The sequence below is a fragment of the Calypte anna genome, chromosome 2 (genome assembly GCF_003957555.1).
Source record: "Calypte anna isolate BGI_N300 chromosome 2, bCalAnn1_v1.p, whole genome shotgun sequence".
NCBI lineage: Eukaryota > Metazoa > Chordata > Aves > Apodiformes > Trochilidae > Calypte > Calypte anna.
Genome location: NC_044245.1, coordinates 768,506 through 789,433, shown reverse-complemented (window position 1 = coordinate 789,433; position 20,928 = coordinate 768,506). Strand labels below are relative to the sequence as shown.

General features: G+C 48.3%; 1 protein-coding gene across 6 annotated transcripts in view; it reads right to left on the bottom strand.

Moving 5' to 3' along the window:
• The window catches only part of LOC103536145 (microtubule-associated protein 4-like), a 150,320-nt gene that overhangs the window by 41,324 nt on the left and 88,068 nt on the right, over positions 1-20,928 (bottom strand). For 5 of the 6 annotated variants that reach the window (XM_030444902.1, XM_030444905.1, XM_030444907.1 and 2 more), the window contains 6 exons: positions 10,446-10,577; positions 6,154-6,264; positions 5,365-5,493; positions 4,806-4,880; positions 2,975-3,103; positions 220-930 (listed from right to left, as the gene is read on the bottom strand). In XM_030444902.1, the coding sequence (XP_030300762.1) occupies positions 220-930; positions 2,975-3,103; positions 4,806-4,880; positions 5,365-5,493; positions 6,154-6,264; positions 10,446-10,577 (1,287 nt within the window). The remainder of the gene's footprint in view (positions 1-219; positions 931-2,974; positions 3,104-4,805; positions 4,881-5,364; positions 5,494-6,153; positions 6,265-10,445; positions 10,578-20,928) is intronic. The other variant, XM_030444906.1, reaches the window with a different exon arrangement.

Sequence of the window (20,928 nt, the reverse complement as noted above, 5' to 3'; positions counted from 1 at the left end):
TCATCGTGGTTGGAAAGAACCTTGAAGTCCAACCATCAGCCCTACACCACCTTCACCACTAAATCATCTCCTGACTATCTACCTCCCACCTCCTTGGGAAACCTCTTTCAGTGAAGAAATTTTTCCTAATATCCAATCTGAACCTCAGATTTGCAGGGACCTTCTCTCCTTGCTGTGCTATTTCCAGCCTGATTGAAGTTTTCAGGCTCAGACACTCACCTGCAGGAAGGTTGTCAGAGGGTGACTTGTCCTGCTCAAGAGAAGACTCAGATGTCACCAGCCCTTCAGACACAGCAGCCTTGGTGGCAGCTGCAGACACAGCCTTAGCTTCTGCAGAGGCAGCCCCAGAGTCCATGGCAGGGAGAGGTTTGGCTTCCACCACAGGAGCAAACCCAGAATCCCCAGCTTGATGCTTGACTTCTGCATCTGCTGCTGGTGCAAACTCAGGACCCATGCCAGGAGGAGATTTGGCATCTGCTGCTGGAGCAAAGGCCAAATCCACAGCATGGTGGGATTTCCTGTCTGCTGCTGGGGCAAACTCAGAATCCAGAGCATGATGAGGTTCTGCATCTGCTGCTGGGGGGAATGCCAAACCCATGGCCTGGTGAGACATTGCAGCTGCTGCTGGGGCAAACCTTGCATCTTCTGCTGGTGCAAACTCCAAATCCATAGCATTCTGGGACACAGCATTCTGGGACACAGCATCTGCTCCTGGGGTGAAGCCAGTGTCTGCCACCAGGGTGGGTGCAGTGCTGACAGCATCAGGAGCCTTGGCAAACCCAACATCCACAGCCTGGAAAGGGTTGGGTTCTGCAGCAGGGACTGACCCAGCATCCAGAGCCTGGGGAGGCTTGGTGTCTCCTGCAGGAATGGACCCAGCTTCTTCTGCAGAAAGGGACACATCACCTGAGATGGGAACACAGGCTGTAGCTGCAACAGAAACACAGATCACAGAAATCAGCCACAAAACACAACCTGAAAGTCCATAACAGCATGAGTGGACAACTAGAGAAGATGAGGCTTGGCACTCCTTGCCTTTCAGCATCATTTACTCCCAAGTTTTGCCAATCTGAGTGCATGCTCAGAGTGAACTGATGATGATGATGCTCCTCTGTGCACAGAGGTGCTGCTCCTTCTACACCTTCTGGTTTGTCTCCTCATTTTGTCTCCTTAACTACAGTGTTAGACCTCCCTCTGCTCCAGATGTCCATCAGCCAAGGGAGGCCTTGGTTTTGTTTAAAAACTGCCTGGTACCATGGAGCTGGCAAGAGACCAGAGATGCTGGATCCACTGGGAGCAACAAATTCCAGCAGCATATCTGCAGGAATCAGCGTGAGGAGTTCTGTACAGCAGGACACAGACACTTCTGGTGTCACCTTGATGAGCACAGCTGTGCATTTCAGCAGCAGAAAAAACCCTGAAACATTCCACTTCATTTGAAAAAGGACCAAGGGGGAAGGGTTTGGAGCTGGGAGAGGGGAGATGGAGAGGAGATCTTGGGCAGGGAGGGAGGGAGGGAGAAATTGTTTGGGGTGAGGGTGCTGAGCCCCTGGGTGCCCAGGTTGCCCAAGGAAGCTGTGGCTGCCCCATCCCTGGCAGTGTTGAAGGTTGGATGGGGCTTGGAGCCCCCTGGGCTGGGGGAGGGGTCCCTGACCATGGCAGGGGGAGCACTGGGGGGGATTTAAGGTCCCTTCCAACCCAACCCATTCTGGGAAATACCATTTCTGCTGCCCAAGGGTGGCACAGTGCTGCAACCCAAGCAGAAGCCCTGGCTCCCCAGACACACCAAACACTGCTCTCCAGGGAACCACCAATTCCCCTTCATTCTTTCATGCCTGATTTGGCCTCATCCACTTTTCACACACCAGATGCTGAACTGTGAGTTTCAAAATCAGATTTCTCAGCTCCCAGGGCAGTCAAACCCCTGTGCTGAAGATCACGTTCTCACAAAAACCCCTTAAAGGACTTTTAAAGGAGTTTTTCCAGCCAGTTTAAGGTTCCAGCTGTCTAGAGCCAAGTTTTACTAATTATCAAAAGTCAGAAGCTCTAGATTTCTTTTCTGCAGCTATTAATCTCAGCAGCCCCAAGCACTACCCATGCTCTGTGCAGTGTGTGGTGACCTGAACCTTTCAGTTATAGTGCTGAGTAGATCCCCCCTCAAAAAAAATACAATTTCTATTGCTTCTTTGAGCCACATCTAAAAAGTATCCTCAAAAAAAATGGAAAATATATTAAATCCTGAAGCAGACATGTAAAATGAACAGAATAAGTCTCTTAAAAATAGCATTTCAGGATCCACTTAGAGGAAACCAATATTGCAGTGAACCAAAGCAAAAGGATCCATTATGCACTGGCCATCATTTGGTTTGCCTTTTTTTTTTTTTTCCTTCCCTTTTTTAGCAGTGCTAAAGTGAGCCTCTCAAAAATAAAATGTAAAGATTGTGATTTTACAGAAGAATAAGAGAGTAAGGAATATTAAAGGCAGTAAGGATGTGTCCTGGTGAGCCATGGGGAGGAATGGAATAAAGCAGAAAGTAAATGGACAAAACTGGTGTCAAATGCACCAGGAGTCTGATGCTGTATATAAATGCCTTTAAAAATCTGTTTTTTTTAAAGAGAGACTTTAAAACAGGCTGGGTTTAAGCTCCTGATATATAGTACCATGTGTAACCATGCAATATATGGTATCCATGCTGGTATACATGGGATAACCTTTGTCTTGAAACATCTTACTATTTTTCTGAAGCTAAACTTTGGAGAAAGGATCATTAAATCAGTCAGTGGCTGGGGAGCCAGGAGCTGACAAGCTGAGCAGACTTGCTGTCTCTCACCAACACAGTTCAGGTACCAGAAACCTTCAGCCCCAATGGACTCTGTCAACCCCTTGCTGTGCTTCCCCATGGCTTCCCACCATCCCAGCTTGCTCAGGAAGGGCCTCAACCCAGCACCAAGCTTTACCCTGGGGACATTTTACCTTTTGGTCCATCAGGAGCTCCAGCCTCTCCTGGGGATGCTGTGGCTGCAGGAGGAGGGAAAGCAGGAGCCACAGCTGCAGGGCTTGCTGGCAAAGTGGGCTTTAGTGCTTCAGTCACTGTGGGGGGCACTGGGCACAGAAAGGAAGGTTCATCAGGCACTCAGGAGGACTTCAGCAACCTGCTCTCTCTTCTGGAGCTGCCAGGGTGTGAGTTACCTTCCCAGTTCTTAACAGGGAAATTAGAGGGGGCTCCAAAGCAGCTGGAGACTCCCTGGGTACAAGGAGTCCCATGGACAGGACAAGGGGCAATGGGCACAAGGTGCTCCTGGGGAGATTCCCAGTGGACACCAGAGGAAAATTTGTCCCCCTGAGGACAGTCAGACCTTGGAATGGTCTCCCAGGGGAAGGGGTGGATTCCCCCACTTGGGAAAGTTGGAAGTCTCAGCTCCATGGGTGCTGAGACATCTCAGATCAACAAGAATATGAGAAGGGTTGGAGCAGATGGGCCTTGGGGTCCCTTCCCAGCTGAGACTCTGGGATTCTCTCTCTCCCCCCTTTCAGCATCCTGGGTGGATTGGACAAAACCAGAATTGTTTTTTACCATTAATCTTAATAAAAACAGTTCATGCAACACCTAGGAAACCACTTGTATCCTGAGAGTAGCCACTGCAGTGACAAAGCTGAGCAAGGTTCAGCTACAAAGCAGCCCAGTTCTACCCCAAGTCCCAGCAGGAGCCACCAGCTCCAGAACTTTCTCCCTATGAGCAGTGGTTAATTCCTCTCTTCTCAGCTTGTTCACCCAAATCAGCACTAAAGACCCAGCTGTGGAGGCAACAGCACAGCATGCACACACCCACAGTGGAACTGGGTCACAATGGAGCTTCAAAGATTCAGCTAAAGGCAAATGGACAGAATACACAGATTTGCAATTAGGATTTAGTTTAAAATTCTGCTGATTATGCATGAGCCCAAATGATGTTCTTGGTGCCCTGAGCTGCCTTGACCCTTCCAAGCAGTAAGCACCAGGGCTCTGCTGTATCACCCAGCCCAGCAGGTCTGACTTGCAGTGGGTACAAACACCAGAAGCCTTCACAGGGGGCAAGTTCCAGTTTTAGAATCTTTTTCAAGACCAAATTTTCATAGAATCACAGGATGTCAGGCTGGAAGGGACCTCAAGGTGCAACCCAATTTTATGCACTCTATTTAAATATGTATTATGTAATGTACTATTTACAGCTATTGCACTTCTTAGATTTATCATTTTGTTTATTAGATTTATTTTATATTTATAATTTCATTCTATTATTTATTCTATGATTAATTTAGTTAATTGATTAGTGTCAAGCCATGCTGGCATACACATCCCATCTGGAAATTAAGGTCCCTTCAGTGTCAGAGATGCACAGGATGCAGACACAGCCTGGAATCCACATTTTCAATGGGTCAAAGCTCTGCTACACAGCATGGCCCTGAAAGGATGTGCCACTAATATCTACTGAGGGTTGGGCTTGGAACTGTATATATTAAATTTGTTACCCTGAATTAGAGGTAAAGAGGCACTACAAAAGCAGAGTTCTCCCCATCTCTTGCAGCACTAAACCAGAATGTGTCTGGTATCACCTCCCAGAAACACATATATATTCTGAAGTTTATATTCTAAAGTTTCTATTCTAAATTGATTTGAGAAGCAGAACCAGTGAGGGTTTTCTGGTGACTTCACTCCATTAGTGCCTTTTGTTTCCTGCAAAGGCAGCCAAGAGAAGAAGCTCTGCTTCTGTTTTTAAGAAACTCTAGGAACAGTTCCTGCAGATCAAGTCAAAACTGTTTTTACCTGGTGGCTCAACAAAGAAAGAGGCATCTGGTCCCTTCACATCATGCTGAGCTCCCATCCAGTGTTCTTCAGGCACTATGGAAAACAAAGCATTGAGTCCTGACACTGCCACTGCTTCAGTTTCTCAGCTGGAGGGACTGACTCAGCTGCTTTGAGAGTTCATTCTCAGGTGACTTTTCAGTTCCCTCTAAGAATGGTACCAGAACATCACCTCCTTCAGTGTGAAAGCTTGGATCAGACAAGGATTCTACCCAGCACTGATCCCAGGGCCCAACAGAGCAGGTTCTTTGCTCAGGTTCTGGGCAACTGGCTCTAGGTGGCCCTGGATAAGGTGACTTCCAGAGGTCCCTTACAAACTTAACCAATATCTCCTAACACCTTCCAAACTTCCACACTGAACCAAGAACTGCCAAGAGGACACTTTCTAACCTTGGCTAAATTTATATCTCAACTCCCTCAATAAAATTCTTTAGGACGAGGGAACCAAGATTTTCCAGCTCCATGCCCCTCAAGCCCAGCAAGCAAGACAAGACAGTAACAGCAAAAATATGTTTCTTACCTGCTTGTTCTTGCAGAAATTCTGCAGTTGAATCCAGGCCAATGAAGGCTGATGGGTCTAGAGCCTCTGCAGGAGAATACAGGGACCCCAAGAAAGGTTGTTCAGGTAGCATCATAGATCCATGTGGTGCTAGTGAAATAAGAGGCCTCTTGTTAATCACCATGCTACCCTGAACACTCCCCCTCCAAAAATTAATGTCTACACAACTCAGAAAATAAACCATCCTGTTGTGCTCACAAGCAGCTCAGGTCAGGTCTGCAAGCAGCTCTCTCCATTAGCTACCACTGCAAACTGCACTGTATATTATTTATGCAGACATCATTTTTAACAAGGTGTCAGGCAGTAAGCACAGGCTTACAGTTTTTTTTTACTTGCAAATTATTTCCCTTTTGCTTTCTGCTTCTGCTCCCATGAATTCTTATAAATAACTCCTCAAACTCCAATAGTCCAAACACTGACAACCCCTTTGTGGAAAAAGTCCACGTGTACTTGGTTTCCAGGCATGAAGAGAAGACATTGGTAACTGCTGCTTCAGCTGAACTTGTCTGGATGTTCCATCTCCTTCTGCCTAAATGTACTTCAAAAAGACCCTTCCTGGAGGTAGCTATTGGAATGGATTTAGGATGGAAATGGGAATGGATTAGGAAGGAAAACTTCAAATGAAATAAACCATGTGGGGAGATTACGCAGTCTGGGTTCTTAGCAGCTTAACAGCTTGCAGCCCATGAGGGTCAGCAGAGGAAACACCAAAACTTGACCATCAAGGACAAAACCTGAGGAGGAACTCACCAGGGATGTCCCTGGAAGCATCAACATGGTCCGTGAACATCGGCACATTCTTCATGTCAGTAGGAAATGATAAATCAGGCAGGTTCTCCCCTCTGTGCATGCTGAAGGGGTCTGGCAGGAGAGAAGAACAAGGGCAGTGTCAGCACACAGGGGAAAGACATGAGGCAGAGAAAGATTATTTCAAAACCAAGAGGAAGATGCACCTGAGAGAGAGCAGCTCTGGGCTCCTGAGGGAAAGCTGCTTGCAAGGGACAAAGACCTCCAGGATTTGGGTTTAAGGCCAACAGAAACACACATGATGTGTCAGACTGCTTCTGAGGAAATGAGACTGAGCTCTGAGTGACAAGTGCTGCCTGGAGAACTTGTCCCTCCTCTCAAGAAGGAAGCCCTTGTTGCTGACCTGATGGGCACCCTCTGAGTGTGAGCCTGGGGGATCAGTTCCCTGAGGGCAGACCAAAGCCTCTCCGAGCTATGGGCTCTCCTCCCCAAGAACAAGACCCCAGCACACAGGGACTGGTGGGCCAGTACTGTAACCCAGCTACAAGCCAGAGAGGAAAACCACACATTTCCCAATGCCCAAGCAGATGAGCAGCCTTCACCCTTAGGCCTTTGAAGGTCCTTTCCAGCCATGCTGATTCTGTGCTTCCAGACACACTGTGAGGCTGCCAGCAGCTCCAGTCCACGTGGGAAGTTGTCTGCTCACAGCTTTGGTTGCTCTCATGTGCAGAAGTTCTGTCCTGCTTTTGGTCAATGTCTTAAGGACAATGTCCTCTGCAACAGATGCTGAGGATTCAGCAAGAGAAAGTTCCTTTTCTCCAGGTTTTCAGGTATCACACATCTCCTTTCTTCCCAAGCAAGCAGAGAGGAGAGAGAACATCACCTCAGGCTGAGTTATCCAAGATGGAATGTTTAACTGAAATGCCCCAAGTCAGAGAGCAGGCAGATGACCTCACTGATAGAATAAAATGAAGACCCTTCCAGAATGACTGTCAGGATGCAGTCAGAGGCAAAGGAACGTGGCAGCCCTCCCTCAAACAAATTTACAAGCCCCTGATGTGTCTTAAGGCTTCTGCCAGCTGCTGCATTTCTCCCCAGGCAGGCACAAGAAAGCAACGAGAGGATTTGGTCCCAGTGGCCTCCTGTGTGACGTTTCTCAGGGCTGTCACACACTGGCTGCCAGACACTGCCCAGATTTCTTCCTGGCTGAGCACGATTCAAAGGAATCCAGTTGAAGGTTGCTCCTCAGTTTTATGTCAGGCCAGCTGCCTGTGGGGGTGACAGCCAAAAACCATCCAGTGTTCACATGGAACCCCAGGATGGGTGAGGCTGTGAGGGAGCTGAGAGCTCCTCTGCTCCAAGCTCCTGCCATGCCCAGGGACACCTCTCCTCCAGCCCAGGTTGCTCCAAGCCTCATCCAACCTGGCCTTGAACACCTCCAGGGAGGGGGCAGCCACAGCTTCTCTGGGCAATCTGTTCCAGAGTCTCAGCACCCTCCTGCTGAAGAACTTCTTCCTCAGCTCCAGGCTGAACCTCTTCTCCTGCACTTTCAATCCATTTCCCCTTCTCCTAGGGCTGGACACTCTGAGGAAAAGTCCCTCTGCAGCCTTCCTGGAGGTTCCCTTCAGGGATTGGAAGAGCCAACAGTGCTCCAAGATGTCAAGATCAGGTCAGCTCCATGAGTTCTTTTATAAATCTATCAAAATATCTGAGATGCCAAGATAATGTCTTGCTTCAGAGTAAATGGGAGAAAATTTTAATTTCAAGCTGTTTAAAACAGAACTGCCAAACCTAAGTAACTGCCTTTATTTTCCCCCTGATTATAAACACAAAGCAGAACAAAATCTAATTCCAAAAAAAAAAAAAAAAAAAAAAACCAACACCAAACCCATCATCTAAAATCAAGTTAAAAACTATGAGAGAAGCTGCTGATCTCCACTTTTTGTCCAGCATTCACATGGCAAAAATGAGCAGCCCAGATTAAACCCTCTCTGCTCCAGAGGGAAAAAGGGAAGAGCAGGAAGAGTTGTGGCTGAGCTTCTGTTTCCCATCTTCAAAGATCCTCCACTACTCAAGTTTGAGCATTTTGGTGACTGGTAATCAACGCTTCTCTGCTGATGGCAATGGAAAGGGTGAACCCTATAGATGGGCCTGCTCAGGAAATTATCAGTCCTTGCATTAAATTAGCCCTGGAAATAATTCTACTTGCTCCAAATTTGCAGCTTATTTACAATGTTAGAAGCCAGACAGGTGCTAAAGAGATGGAGGTAAGATGGACAAAACATTTCTGAAAGCTTCTTTGTGATTTGCATCCTTTGCTGTGCAGAGACTTAGCTCAGATTTGCCAGTGCCTGGGGACTAATAAAAATCAAATTACTGTAGAGCACTGAATTAGGAACTCCTCACACTTGGACATTTACCTGTAGACACAGCAGTAAATCATGATGCACTTGTGATTAGGGGACTTGCAGCACTTCCAAAGCTTGCAAGCACTTGGGCAGTTGTTTATTTTCTCTCACCCTCCATTCCAACAACAGTGTTAAAACAAATCTTTTTGTTTCCAGTGTGTAAAACACTGACAGAAGTTTTTGCTCTTCACTGTTCCTTTCATAGCGTTGGGTCCCACTCCCAGATCCCAGAGTGGTGTCTGTGATATTCACCAGCAAATCCAGAGCAGCCTCACACACACTTGATGATCTCAGGGGTCTTTTCCAGCCTCAATGACTCTGTGCTCTCAAAAGCTGCAGAATATCCCAGCAGAGGAACCAGGATGGCATTTCCTGTGTTTCTCACCAAGGAATGAGGACCCACAGCAGTGCTGCAGGAGTCCTGCTACCCCCTGACCAGAGAATTCCCTCCTTGGGAGGAAAAACATCCTACTCTCTTCCAGAGAGTGAGCATAAAAATATTGAATAAACCAGTCTGCTGTTCCCATTTTTCTCCTTCTGCTGACAAGTCCTTAAAGCTCATCTGCCCTCTCTGATTCCTCTGCTCAGTTATGGAAATCAGATCAGCTCTAAGCAGAATCTCTTGTTTACATGGTACCAGGCAGAGCAGGATGGGGAATACTTTCACAATGAATTATAGATGGTGCCTTATGCACCACATACAGGTGTGCAAGATCCTCTGAGGACATGAAACGTAAGGAAAACGTGCTTCTGTGCAATAGAGAACTCACAGCTTCCCATTATCCAGGCCAACAGAACACTGGGTGATGGGCTAAGTATGTAAATTGCTCCTAACCAACAAGTTTGTCATCTGGCTATTGAACATAAAACTACATCAACATCTCAGTCTTTCCTCTGAGTAACAGGAGGGAAAAACCCAACAACTGGGTCTGAGAAATGAGATGCTCTTTTGTTCCTGTTGTTCCACAAATCATTTCTTACCCTTGTAACGATATATAATTTCTTCACAGAATCTTTTAGCAAATGTAAGATTTAGCCAGCAAGAAAATAATCTGTATGCAGGTACAAAGTGCTCAACAAACCCACACATACATACAAAAGTTCCACCCTTTTCCAGCCAGGTTTCCAGTGCTGCACTTTGGGCAGCACACACATCTCTCACACCTCAACAGCAAGCAAGCAATTTCCCATCAGTCTTCTCAGAAATGAGAGAAAATTGGATGGAAGACGTTGGGTGAAAGGGGAGATTTTTGCAGGGACAAGTTATACAAGGTTCATTTAATTTTCAAGAGAGTCAGCAGCTCCCCAGAACAGCCTGACCTGAGTGCAACCACAGCTACGTGACAGCTGAACCAGCACTGCCCAGAGCTGGGAAGGCTCTGCTGGCAGCTGGCAAGGACTTCTGGCAAGGTTTGCACAGAAAGCCACAGGATTTGAAAGTGGTTAAACTGTGGGAGCCAACAAAAAAACCCCAAAAACCTGCTGTCACTGTGTGAGCCAAGTCAGGGAGAAAATCTACTCACCCAGACTCAGGGTGCTCTAACAGAGCAGGGCAGCAGCTCAGGGTGCTCCAGGGCAAGGCAGGGCCTGGATGTGCTCAGTTCATTCACAGAATTACAGAATTATCAGAGTTGGAAGGGATCTATAGAGATCATCTACCCCAACCAGGATCACCCAGAGCAAATTACCCAAGACTGCATCCAGGCAGGATTTGAATATCTCTGGTGTGAAGATGTTCTGTGTTTCAGGGAAAGAGCTGCATATCCCCAAGGACAGAGGCATAAATACAAGGCAAGAGAATAACCCCCCCATAGGGACAGGACTTTATCTTGTTGCATGACTGAGAAGATAACTGATATCAGAGTTTGCAGAGGAATACAGTCCTACCAGCTATATCCATGGGTTTGAACACGGGCTGTGGTTCAAAGCACAGCTCTCTGTCATCCACTGTCCAGGACTCATTGCGATCGAGAAAGTCTTTGTAAGACATCTTTTCATCCATGATTTCTCCTGGGAAGACTGAAATTAGACAAGAAAAGGACCAAGTCAGAAATGAAACATTAAGCTGAAATATTTTCAGTAGATTACTGCATGATGTGGCATTCAGAGGCCAAGAGGTAACACTGTTAGCCAAACCAGAGACCATGAATATTCATTTTTTCCTGCTTTGATCCAGCTCTTCAAACAGAAGGAACAGAGTGATGGGGATTCCTGCATCCTGATTCAACTGTAAGACCCCGAGTGGACTCACGCCTCAGAGTGCTGGCCTGTTTCCAAACACTGGACAGGCTCTCACCCTGGTCTCCAGGGAGATCTTTCATTCATACAAGAGCTGGAACAACCCCAGAGCCTGAGCTGGTGAGGCTGAGCAAAGCTTTCAAGTCCATCAGTACAGAAATGCTGAGCACAGCTTGCTCAGCACATCACAGGGAGGAGGAGGGGAAACCAAAGCCCCTTCCTCTCCTGCCCAGCCAGCAAGTTCCACACACTGAATCAGACCATGGCTACAAAAACCTTCATGCCACCCCAGAGCCACAGCACCCAGAGGATGTTGGGCTCTCTCTTTACTGGGAGGACAAATGCTGAAGCATTGCAGTGAATCAGTTTCTCCTGAATACCCCCAAGGCCTTTGGCTGTGTATTTCATATTGCCCACTTTAGCCAAATCTTCCCCCAGTTTCCAATAAAGTGCTTGCTGAACACACCAACACATCAAAGCCTGGTGCTTTTTATCTGGCTGAGGAAAATGTCCATCTGCCCTTGCTGGCCTGTGATAAAACCAAATGCACAGACCCAGAGCCAGCAGCAACCCGAGAGGTTCCAGAGCCAAGGATTCTGTTACCAGACCCTGGGAGGCACCTTGCACAGAACAACAGTTCACAGAACTGTTCATCAACACTGCACAGAAAAAGGGATGGAAATCAAGAAGTCAGACTACATAAAGCTATTCCAATAAGGTTTGTCACAGGGAGTACTGAAAACCTGCAGATCAGCCTTTTCCTCAAGTCTTTATGAGCAGTTGGAAGATATTTAGAAAAAAAAAACAAAGCAAGAAAGCTCAGCTGTGAACTGAGATACAGCCCTGCAGCAGCAGCACTGGGACTCTTGTGGGCTCTCCTCTTCCTCACCATCCATGCCTGGTGGTTGCTTTTTGTGAGGTTATTATCTCTACCTTGCTCCAGTCTGCTCTCTGACAGCAGCCCCAGGTGCACCCACATCTTTGTGAACATGAGGATTTCATCTCTCTCCAGGAAGGTTGGGATTTCAAGGCTCCCAAGAATGCTGCAGACCTCTAAATCCCAGTCCTGCATCCAGCTCTGGGGTCCCCAGCAGCAGAAGGACACGGAGCTGTTGGAGCCAGTGCAGAGGAGGCCCTGGAGCTGCCGGGAGGGCTGGAGCAGCTCTGCTCTGGAGCCAGGCTGAGAGAGTTGGGGGTGTTGAGGCTGGAGAAGAGAAGGCTGCAATGGGGAGACCTTAGAGCACCTTCCAGTGCCTGAAGGGGCTCCAGGAAAGCTGGGGAGGGACTTGGGACAAGGGCCTGGAGGGATGGGAGCCTGCGAGGGGGAAGGGTTTGGAGCTGGGAGAGGGGAGATGGAGAGGAGATCTTGGGCAGGGAGGGAGGGAGGGAGGAATTCCTTGGGGTGAGGGTGAGAGTTGGGGGTGTTCAGGCTGGAGAAGAGAAGGCTGCAATGGGGAGACCTTGGAGCACCTTCCAGTGCCTGAAGAAAACCTTATTGCCACCTTCCAATACTTAAAGGGGGTCTGTAAGAAAGATGGGGACTTTCAGCAGGGCTTGCAGCAACAGGACAAGGGGTGATGGTTTTAAATTGAAAGAGAGGAGATTCAGATGAAGAAATGTTTTAAGCTGGGGGTGCTGAGACACTGGCCCAGGCTGCCCAGAGAGGTGGTAGATGATGGCCCATCCTTGGAAACATTCAGGGTCAGGCTGGGCAGGGTTCTGAACAACCTGGTTAAGGTGAAGATTCCCTGCTCACTGCAGGGGCTTGGACTAGATGACCTCGAAAGGTCCCTTCCCACCTAGCCCAGTCTATGATACTATTCTAATATCTTCTTGATATTGATTCTATTTTCAACACTTCAACCTTAAATCACTTCAGCAGACAAATAAAAGCAGCAATAACAGCCAGGCTGGGGCAAAGCACTAAGGAGTAAGTTAAGTTCTCGTTGTAAAGAAGAGCTGCACCAATCCATACAGCACGTGAAAGCTATAAATGGGGCTATGGGAAAGCTGTGAATTTATACAAAAATAAAATACATACTAAGCTACATAACACCTCTGAGGTTTAAAACTTACACCAAAAGGAATCCTGTACATCAGTGTGCACGTGGCTACTGCAGCCCAGGTCCCCATAGCCCAGGCTGCTCTGTAAAAGGCCAGGTTGTTTCAAAGCTTCCAAAGTCAGGGAGGGGGCAGCCACAGCTTCTCTGGGCAACCTGTTCTAGAGTCTCAGCACCCTCCTGCTGAAGAACTTCTTCCTGAGATCAGTCTAAAAGACTTTCCAGATTCCTTTTCAGTTTCAGAAGATGTGAATTTTTCAACTCTTTTATCAACAACATTAGACTTTCAAAGTGATTTCCAGTTTCTTCTGGAAAAATCCCAAGCAGAATTGACACAAACTCCTCCTCTCATTCCCCAAGGCAATGTGCTGCACTCTCTTCCCAGTCCATCCCTTCATGCTTTTAATATTTCTGCCTTCCCTTCGGCTGACGATGCTGCTTGCCAGCCTGGAGCTCAGAAAGGGAAACAGAGAGTGTTTCTCCAATGAAATCCCTGAAGATGATCCTGAGTTTGGTGCAAAACTGCAGTTAATGAAAGCAACCCCACTGTTAACACTCGGAAGGAACAAGAAGGGAAGAAATAATTAAACCCCACAATACTTATAAAAAAAGCAACAAGTGCTGCCTCCTCTAGGAGCTGGAGGCCCAGCCAGCTGCAGGCAAAGCATCTGTAACAAGGTGGAACAGAGGTTCATAGAGCTTGTAATAACTTGAATTAAAAAATGATTAAGGAAGAGCAGGATGGCTTTTGTGGGGCTGTTTGTTTCACATGGCACAGTAACATAATGAATTCAGTACAAATCAGTCAGTACTTACAGCAATCTCATCAGGGGTTTTGGTCTTACAAGAGCAGGAGGGGACTGAACAAACCCAGAACCACATCAGAATCTCAGATGCCTACACAAATGCTCCTTCTCCTGATGTAACTCTGGAGCTCAACACCACACAGCATGCCTGGGGTCAGAACCTTTGCAAGGTCAGAGGTGTAGGGCAGGCTGCCTGTTCCTATTCTGAGTTGTTCCCAGGCACACTTGAGCAGGGACTTCACAGCTAATCCCCAGGAAAGGCAGCAGAATTAATCAGCTTTAACTCGTGGCAGATGGGACATGGGCCTTGGTGGGTGTTTGTCTACCCAAATTCAGAGCTGGTGTCACCAGGTTTCAATTAATGACATCTCAAAACCCTTGGGGGGAGAAAGGACCTGGGATCTCCCTGTCCAGAGAATCTCTGCCTGCCCTGAGCTGCTGCCAGCCCCAGCTCATCCTCCTCCTCCAGCCCCAGCCCTGGGCTAAAGGAGATGAGACAAGGACAACACCAGCACCAGAAAGGGGAAATTCCTTGGGGTGAGGGTGCTGAGCCCCTGGGTGCCCAAGTTGCCCCCAGAAGCTGTGGCTGCCCCATCCCTGGCAGTGTTGAAGGTTGGATGGGGCTTGGAGCCCCCTGGGCTGAGGGAGGGGTCCCTGACCATGGCAGAGGGGGCACTGGGGGGGATTTAAGGTCCCTCCAACCCATAACAGTCTCGGATTTTACAATTCTATGCTCCCAGCTCCCAAGCTGACCTGAACGAGGACATCCCAGGTGTGCTCTGCTTCCAAGGGCTGAGAAATGTTGCACCCAACACAGATGCAGGGAACAAAGAAGGAGTGGATCTTCCAAGGGAAACGTGACACACAATCCACAAGACTGCTCAGGGCACCAGAGTTTGAACTCAGGTGTCCCAAGAGAAACAACAGAACACGTGGCATGCTGCAGACATGCTTTCTTCCTGATGAAATTTCAAATACAGAGCATTTTGCTGGTACCCAACACTGCAGGCAGATACCTGCACCACAAGACAGGCACCAACCATGGGCAGTGATGTTATGCTCTAACAGTTCACAGCTGGGGAAGAGTCACTGTTTAGACTCTGATCCAAAGAAACAAATTGCATTTATTTTTTTGCTCTTACATGCACTCTGAAGGCCAGAGAATGGGAACCCAAAGTATAACTCCAGTAAACACAAGATGATGGACTGCTTCACCCCCGTGTGAAACAGCACCAAGAGAAGGTGCTGAAGAACTGCAGAAATTCCCTCTCTGACCAGGGGCAGGGCCTCTCCCACCTCTCCTGCCACATCCCTGCAGATGCTCCCAGCATCCCAGCACCGTGCTGACTTGGCGAGCAGATGCTGCTCTTCTGCCAGTGGCTTTCAGCAATTATTCTGCTAAATGATGACATCTGACACGGATGATTTCAGCAGAGAGGATACAGGAGCTGCCCAGGCCAAGCCTGGAGACAGCTCTGCTGCCTCTGTGCAAAGATGAGGGGTAAGTAGGGGCAGGAGCAGGCAGGGAGGGGGCAGGTGAAGGCAGGGACATCAGGGACATCAGGCAAGGAAATGCTGGCTGTTGATTTCAGGCTGAGAGTTTCAGCAGGAAATATTTTATTAGGACAGACCATGATTGTTTAGGTTTGTAAAGCACTCCGTACACAAAGTGTCACTACATGTGTCAAGAGACACTACTATTTAAGACTCTTTGTGGGGCAGAATAGTGAGGGATTTAATTTTGTTCTGTTGTAAAGTCTTCTGGACAGGGACCTGTCATTCGTTTGCCTATGAAGTTCCACTTAAAGCAAAAAAAAACCCAAAAAAACAACCCAGGAGACTGTCACTGTCCTTGTGAGTACAAGCAAGAGGCCCTGGAACAGACAAGAAAATCTGACATCAATTTTCTCACAGATTTAAGTGATCTTGGGGCTGGACCCACACTGAGCCCCATCAGCTGCAGAGCACACACTGACTGAACTCCACAGATCTGGACTGATTCTATGAGTACCAGAGCTGAGCTGCACACTGGCAGGGTCCTATCCACCAGTCCAAGGGGGGAATTGGGGTCACAACAGGTAAACTCGGAGTAAAAACTCCAGTTAGTGTTTCTTGTTCGTAGAGAGGTTGCATTTATACCTTTAGGTAGAGAGGAGAACCTCACACACCTTGCTGGAAGGAATGAGTAGAGGAGAAGAGAGCAGATACTAAGAAGTGTTAAGGGAAACATCTACCAGAGCCATCAGATTAAACTCCTGGAACAGTTCAACACAAATATGTAGGGATTTGCAAACCTCAGTTCTAGCAAAAGCCCCAAAGCCAGATGAAAGATGATTCAGAAGCAGCTGTGAATTCCCTCTGCCAAAGTAGGAGAAATGCAAACCAAAGACTTGAATATTTTTCATACAACATTTTCCTAACAGATGCTAATTAAAAAAAAATCAAACTCAAACCATCCTTGCAGAAAAAGGGCTGCAGGAAGGAGCCAAGGGAGCTGCTGGAGGCAGCCAGGAGGCCAGTGGCCAGATCTGGAGCAGTCACAGAAGCTCCTGAGGCTGGTGACAAACCTCAGCTTGGCGGGGACAGTGCAAGGGGGAGCAAAACCTGCTGCACCCAAAGTCCCCAAAGTGGCCACTTGCAGTTTGTCACCCCCACCCTGCCCCACTATTCAGTTCCTCCTTATTCAAGTCAGCTTGGTGGGACACGAGAAATGTGATGTCAGAAACAGAGTCCTGTAGGACCCTATCCTGTAGGATCCTGCTCCACAGGACTGTAAAAAAGAGGATTTTTCAGTTCCAAACCCACTTCTGCAGACCCTCTGCACACAGTCTGAGTGTGACCTATGAATTACAGCCATAAAAGCAAACAAGAAAGCTTGGCCCAGCTCCTGTGAGGACCAAGTACAAAAGTGCCTATTTAATACCTATCAGCAGCTCAAGTACTCAGCACAAAATGCAGATTTGACAGATCCCACAAACCTGTGAAGTAATTTTAGCAAACATTAGAGCTTGCTGATGGCTGAAAATCTGGTTAGGACTGTCAATATAAACCAACACAGGAATTACAGCTTACAATGTCTTGCTTAAAGGAAAAAAAAATACCATTAGCAATGTACTTACAAAGCAAGCTTGCTTCTGAAAGGAAAAATAAGGATCCCATGCAAGAAGCACCTTCCCTGAACGGATCCCCCAGCAGGGCCCAGAGAAAGAGCAGAAAACATTCAGTGGGGCTGCTGAGAGCGTAGGGTTGTTTGTCTGCTCAGCTGCTCTGCAAAGATCAGCACTGGCCCCTGAGCCAGGTCAGGAGTTAATCCATCTGAAACAGCCCCTCTGGCAGCCCCAGCACAGACAGACCCAGTGCTGGCAGCTCAGAGGTCCAGGAGAAAAGTCAGAGCTGTGCCCAGGGAGAGGCAGGAGGTCAGAGAGTGAACCCCCAGCAAGGAGCACTCTTAGGAGAGGATTACCAGGACAAAGCCTTTTTCCTGCAGGAGGTGTTAATCTTGATAGGGCACTGACCAGATCCCCAGCTGGAGGTTAAGCATCCTCCCAATTACTGAGTCTGCAGCCAGGAGATGGCCCTGCCAGCACCAAGCCAAGCAAACAGAGAATCTTCAGAGCCTCCTTAAAGCTCTTTTGTGCAGATTGCTGGGTGGGTTCAGTATCTTAAGTGGATGTCCAGTTTGCTTTGCTGGAATCACCACTTAAAAACAATAATTTTGCCAGCTGGCAGACAAACCTGTGCCCAGCAACAACTTCCCAGTGATCTGAAAGGAACTGCAAGCCCACACCACCCTGGGGGGTATGGAAGGAACTTCAGGAGGTGTTGCTGGAAGGCAGGTCAGCAACACCCAATTTTTCCCTAGAATCACAGGATGCTGTGCTGGAAGGGACCCCAAGGATAATCTAGTCCAAATTTCTAGGTACAAGTACAGCTGCAATGAGGTGTCCCAGCACCCTGCCAAGCTGAGTCAGAAAACTGCCAGTGCAGGGGAACCCACCACCTCCCTTGGGAGGAGATCCTTCTGATGTCTCATTGCTCTCACAGTGAAAGGTTTTCTTCTGGAACCCAATGGGAATCTCCCCGGGAGTAACCTGTACCCATTATCCCTTGTCTTCTCCATGTGAGTCCTTGGAAAAAGGGAGTCTCCATCTTCTTGGCAGGCACCCTTTAAGGACTGGTACATGGTAATAAGGTCTCCCTTAAGGCTGCACAAACCCAGTTCTCAGCCTCTGCTCATGTGGCAGCTCCTCCAGTCCTCCCATCATCCTCATGGATTATCCTCTGAGATCTGGAGTTTGGCAGCACCCAGGTGCTGGCTGAGGCTCTGCTGGGGGCAGTCACCAGCAGCACCAACAGCTTCTGGTCCAGGCTTACAGACCCATGAGATATTTGCCTGCATCCCCACTCTGATTTTTCTCATGCACACACACAGAGGTCCCACCCTCACCCTGCTGACCAGAGGTGTCAGGGCATGGGGAACACCAGGTCAAAAGCCCTACAGGCAGCTGAGATGTTCTGGGTTCCTTTCCCTTGCTCAAGGAAGGGGAAGGCATCCAGGAGCATCACCTCAGAGCTTCCCCTGCACCACTTCCAAGATGATTCTGTGAAGATGCTCAGTGCTCCCTTGGTGTGTTTTAATCCCTTCAGAGTACACTCAGTTCCTCACTGGAACCTTCTCAGTATTTTATTGTCAGAGCAAAGGGTCTCAAAATCCCTGTGAGTGTGTGCTGCAGACAAGCTCCAGAGACACCCAAAATCCAAGGGATAAACAAACAACTGCATGGAAAAGGATGCAGCCCAGCCTGAGCCAAGTGCACACCCAGGCTCAAACACAGATAACAGCTCAAGACTAAAAGAAGATTTTGCATTTAATAAACACAGAAAGCACCAAGCTGGCAGCCTTGATGAAGAACAACCAGAGCCACCAAACCAGTTACCCAGTGACTCTCCCCTTATCAAACTGGAATACAGGCAACTCTTTACACTATTACTACTACTATTATTCCTATTATGATTCTATTACTGTGCATTCTTGTACATTATTATTTTACTTACAAAAATCTGAAGGAAACTGAGCACTGGACAGGTTGCCCAGAGAGGTTGTGGAGTCTCCATCCTTGGAGACAGCTCAAACCCCAGCTGGACAGAGCCTGAGCAGCCTTTGGGGTTTCCTTGCTCTGAGCAGGGACTCGAGATGTCAGAGATGTCAGATGTCCCTTCCAGCCTCCAAAGCCTTCACAGGCACTTCAGATGCAGCTTTTGGGGGAAAATGACTTCTGGCTTTGAAGAAGATAAGGGCTTAACTACCCAGAGCTATTGCTCCAACCAAATCTGACTGAGATTGCTCTAAATACTTTAATTTGCTCCAACGAGAAGCAAATTAAAATCCACAGTGGAGAAGTCGGATGGGGAGAAAGAGGATCAGGAATATATTCCAGGTCCTGGAGAAACCACAGGGCATCTCAGAGGGTGCTGACAATTCGAGAAACATTTTCTTGCTTTCCTTCTGAAATTCCATGCTGTTATATAATCCAGAAGGCTAAAAAAATGACTGTCAGAACCACTATCTCCTCACTGGAGAAGACGCCAAGTCAGGAACTTGAAAGTTCAACACAGGGTTCACATTTTGCTTTAAAAAAAAATAAAAAAATCTGCCAGTTAAAAAAAAAAAAAACCAAACCCAAGCTGCAATTGTTACAGCTTATTTTATGACTTTTCCCTTATTACATTGCTTTTGCCCTGGCTCATTCTTCCAAATAAGGAGCAGTAAGTGTCTTCAGCAGTGATTGCTTCATGACAAATTGCAGGCAAGAAGCAGAGCTGCATGGCAGTCACTCCTCCCACCCTCTCTTCTAATTGCTCCCCACAAGCAAGGCTTGTGCTCATGTTCCTGCTTCCTGCTGGGAATGTCAGATGCTCAGGAAGTGAGTAATTTGTGATCACATCTCAGATGGGACTGAAAAAAGTCTCTGGGATCAAGGGCAATGCTCTGGGCCACAGTGTGGGACAGGTCCCACCAGGTACCCTCTTGAGATGCCTCCATCTAGAGCTGCACTCCAGGGACTCCACACCTTTTACCAACTGAGGCACCTGAAGTTCTGATTTTAAACAAAAGGCTTATTTCCAGCATTGTCATAGGCTCATATAAACAAGAGCTCAGTTTAGGAGACTTCCCCCTGAAGTGCTTCTTGGAGCAGGTATCTGCATGAGTTATGAGAAGGATCCTTGTGTTTTCTCCAAGGATTATCATAGAAACCCAGACTGGTTTGGGTTGGATGGGACCTTAAATAGCACCCAGTTCCAACCCCCTGCCATGGTCAGGGACCCCTCCCCCAGCCCAGGGGGCTCCAAGCCCCATCCAACCTTCAACACTGCCAGGGATGGGGCAGCCACAGCTTCCTTGGGCAACCTGGGCACCCAGGGGCTCAGCACCCTCACCCCAAGGAATTCCTCCCTCCCTCCCTCCCTGCCCAAGATCTCCTCTCCATCTCCCCTCTCCCAGCTCCAAACCCCTTCCCCCTCGCAGGCTCCCATCCCTCCAGGCCCTTGTCCCAAGTCCCTCCCCAGCTTTCCTGGAGCCCCTTCAGGCACTGGAAGGTGCTCTAAGGTCTCCCCATTGCAGCCTTCTCTTCTCCAGCCTCAACACCCCCAACTCTCTCAGCCTGGCTCCAGAGCAGAGCTGCTCCAGCCCTCCCAGCAGCTCCAGGGCCTCCTCTGCACTGGCTCCAGCAGCTCCGTGTCCTTCTGCTGATGGGGACCCCAGAGCTGGACCCAGCTTTACCCCAGGGGATACACACAGAACCCCAGTTGTAAGGAACAGGCAGTGGAGTCTCATCCCCTCTGCTACCAACCTGGTCAGAGCTCCTGAGCACAGAGATGTCACTCACACACACAAACACACACACACACACGTGTGCTCAGGTCTGCAAGTGACAGCCACACAAAAACAGTGATCAGGGACTAAATTACGTTTAAAATAAGCACCACCTGCCCTTCCACACAGCCCTGGCCCAGGCTGCCCAGAGAGGTTCTGGAGTCTCCTTCTCTGGAGCCTTTCCAACCCCCCCTGGATGTGTTCTGTGTGCCCTGCCCTGGGGGATCCTGCTGGGACAGGGCTGGCACTGGAGCAGCTCTGGGGTCCCTTCCAAGCCTGAACATTCTGTGTCTCTGTGATCCCACAAAGTCTCACACTGAGCTGTGTTGCTTTAACAACCTACAGAAAGCCTCTTGGACTTCCAGAGCAATCTGGAAGCTGACAGTGCTCAA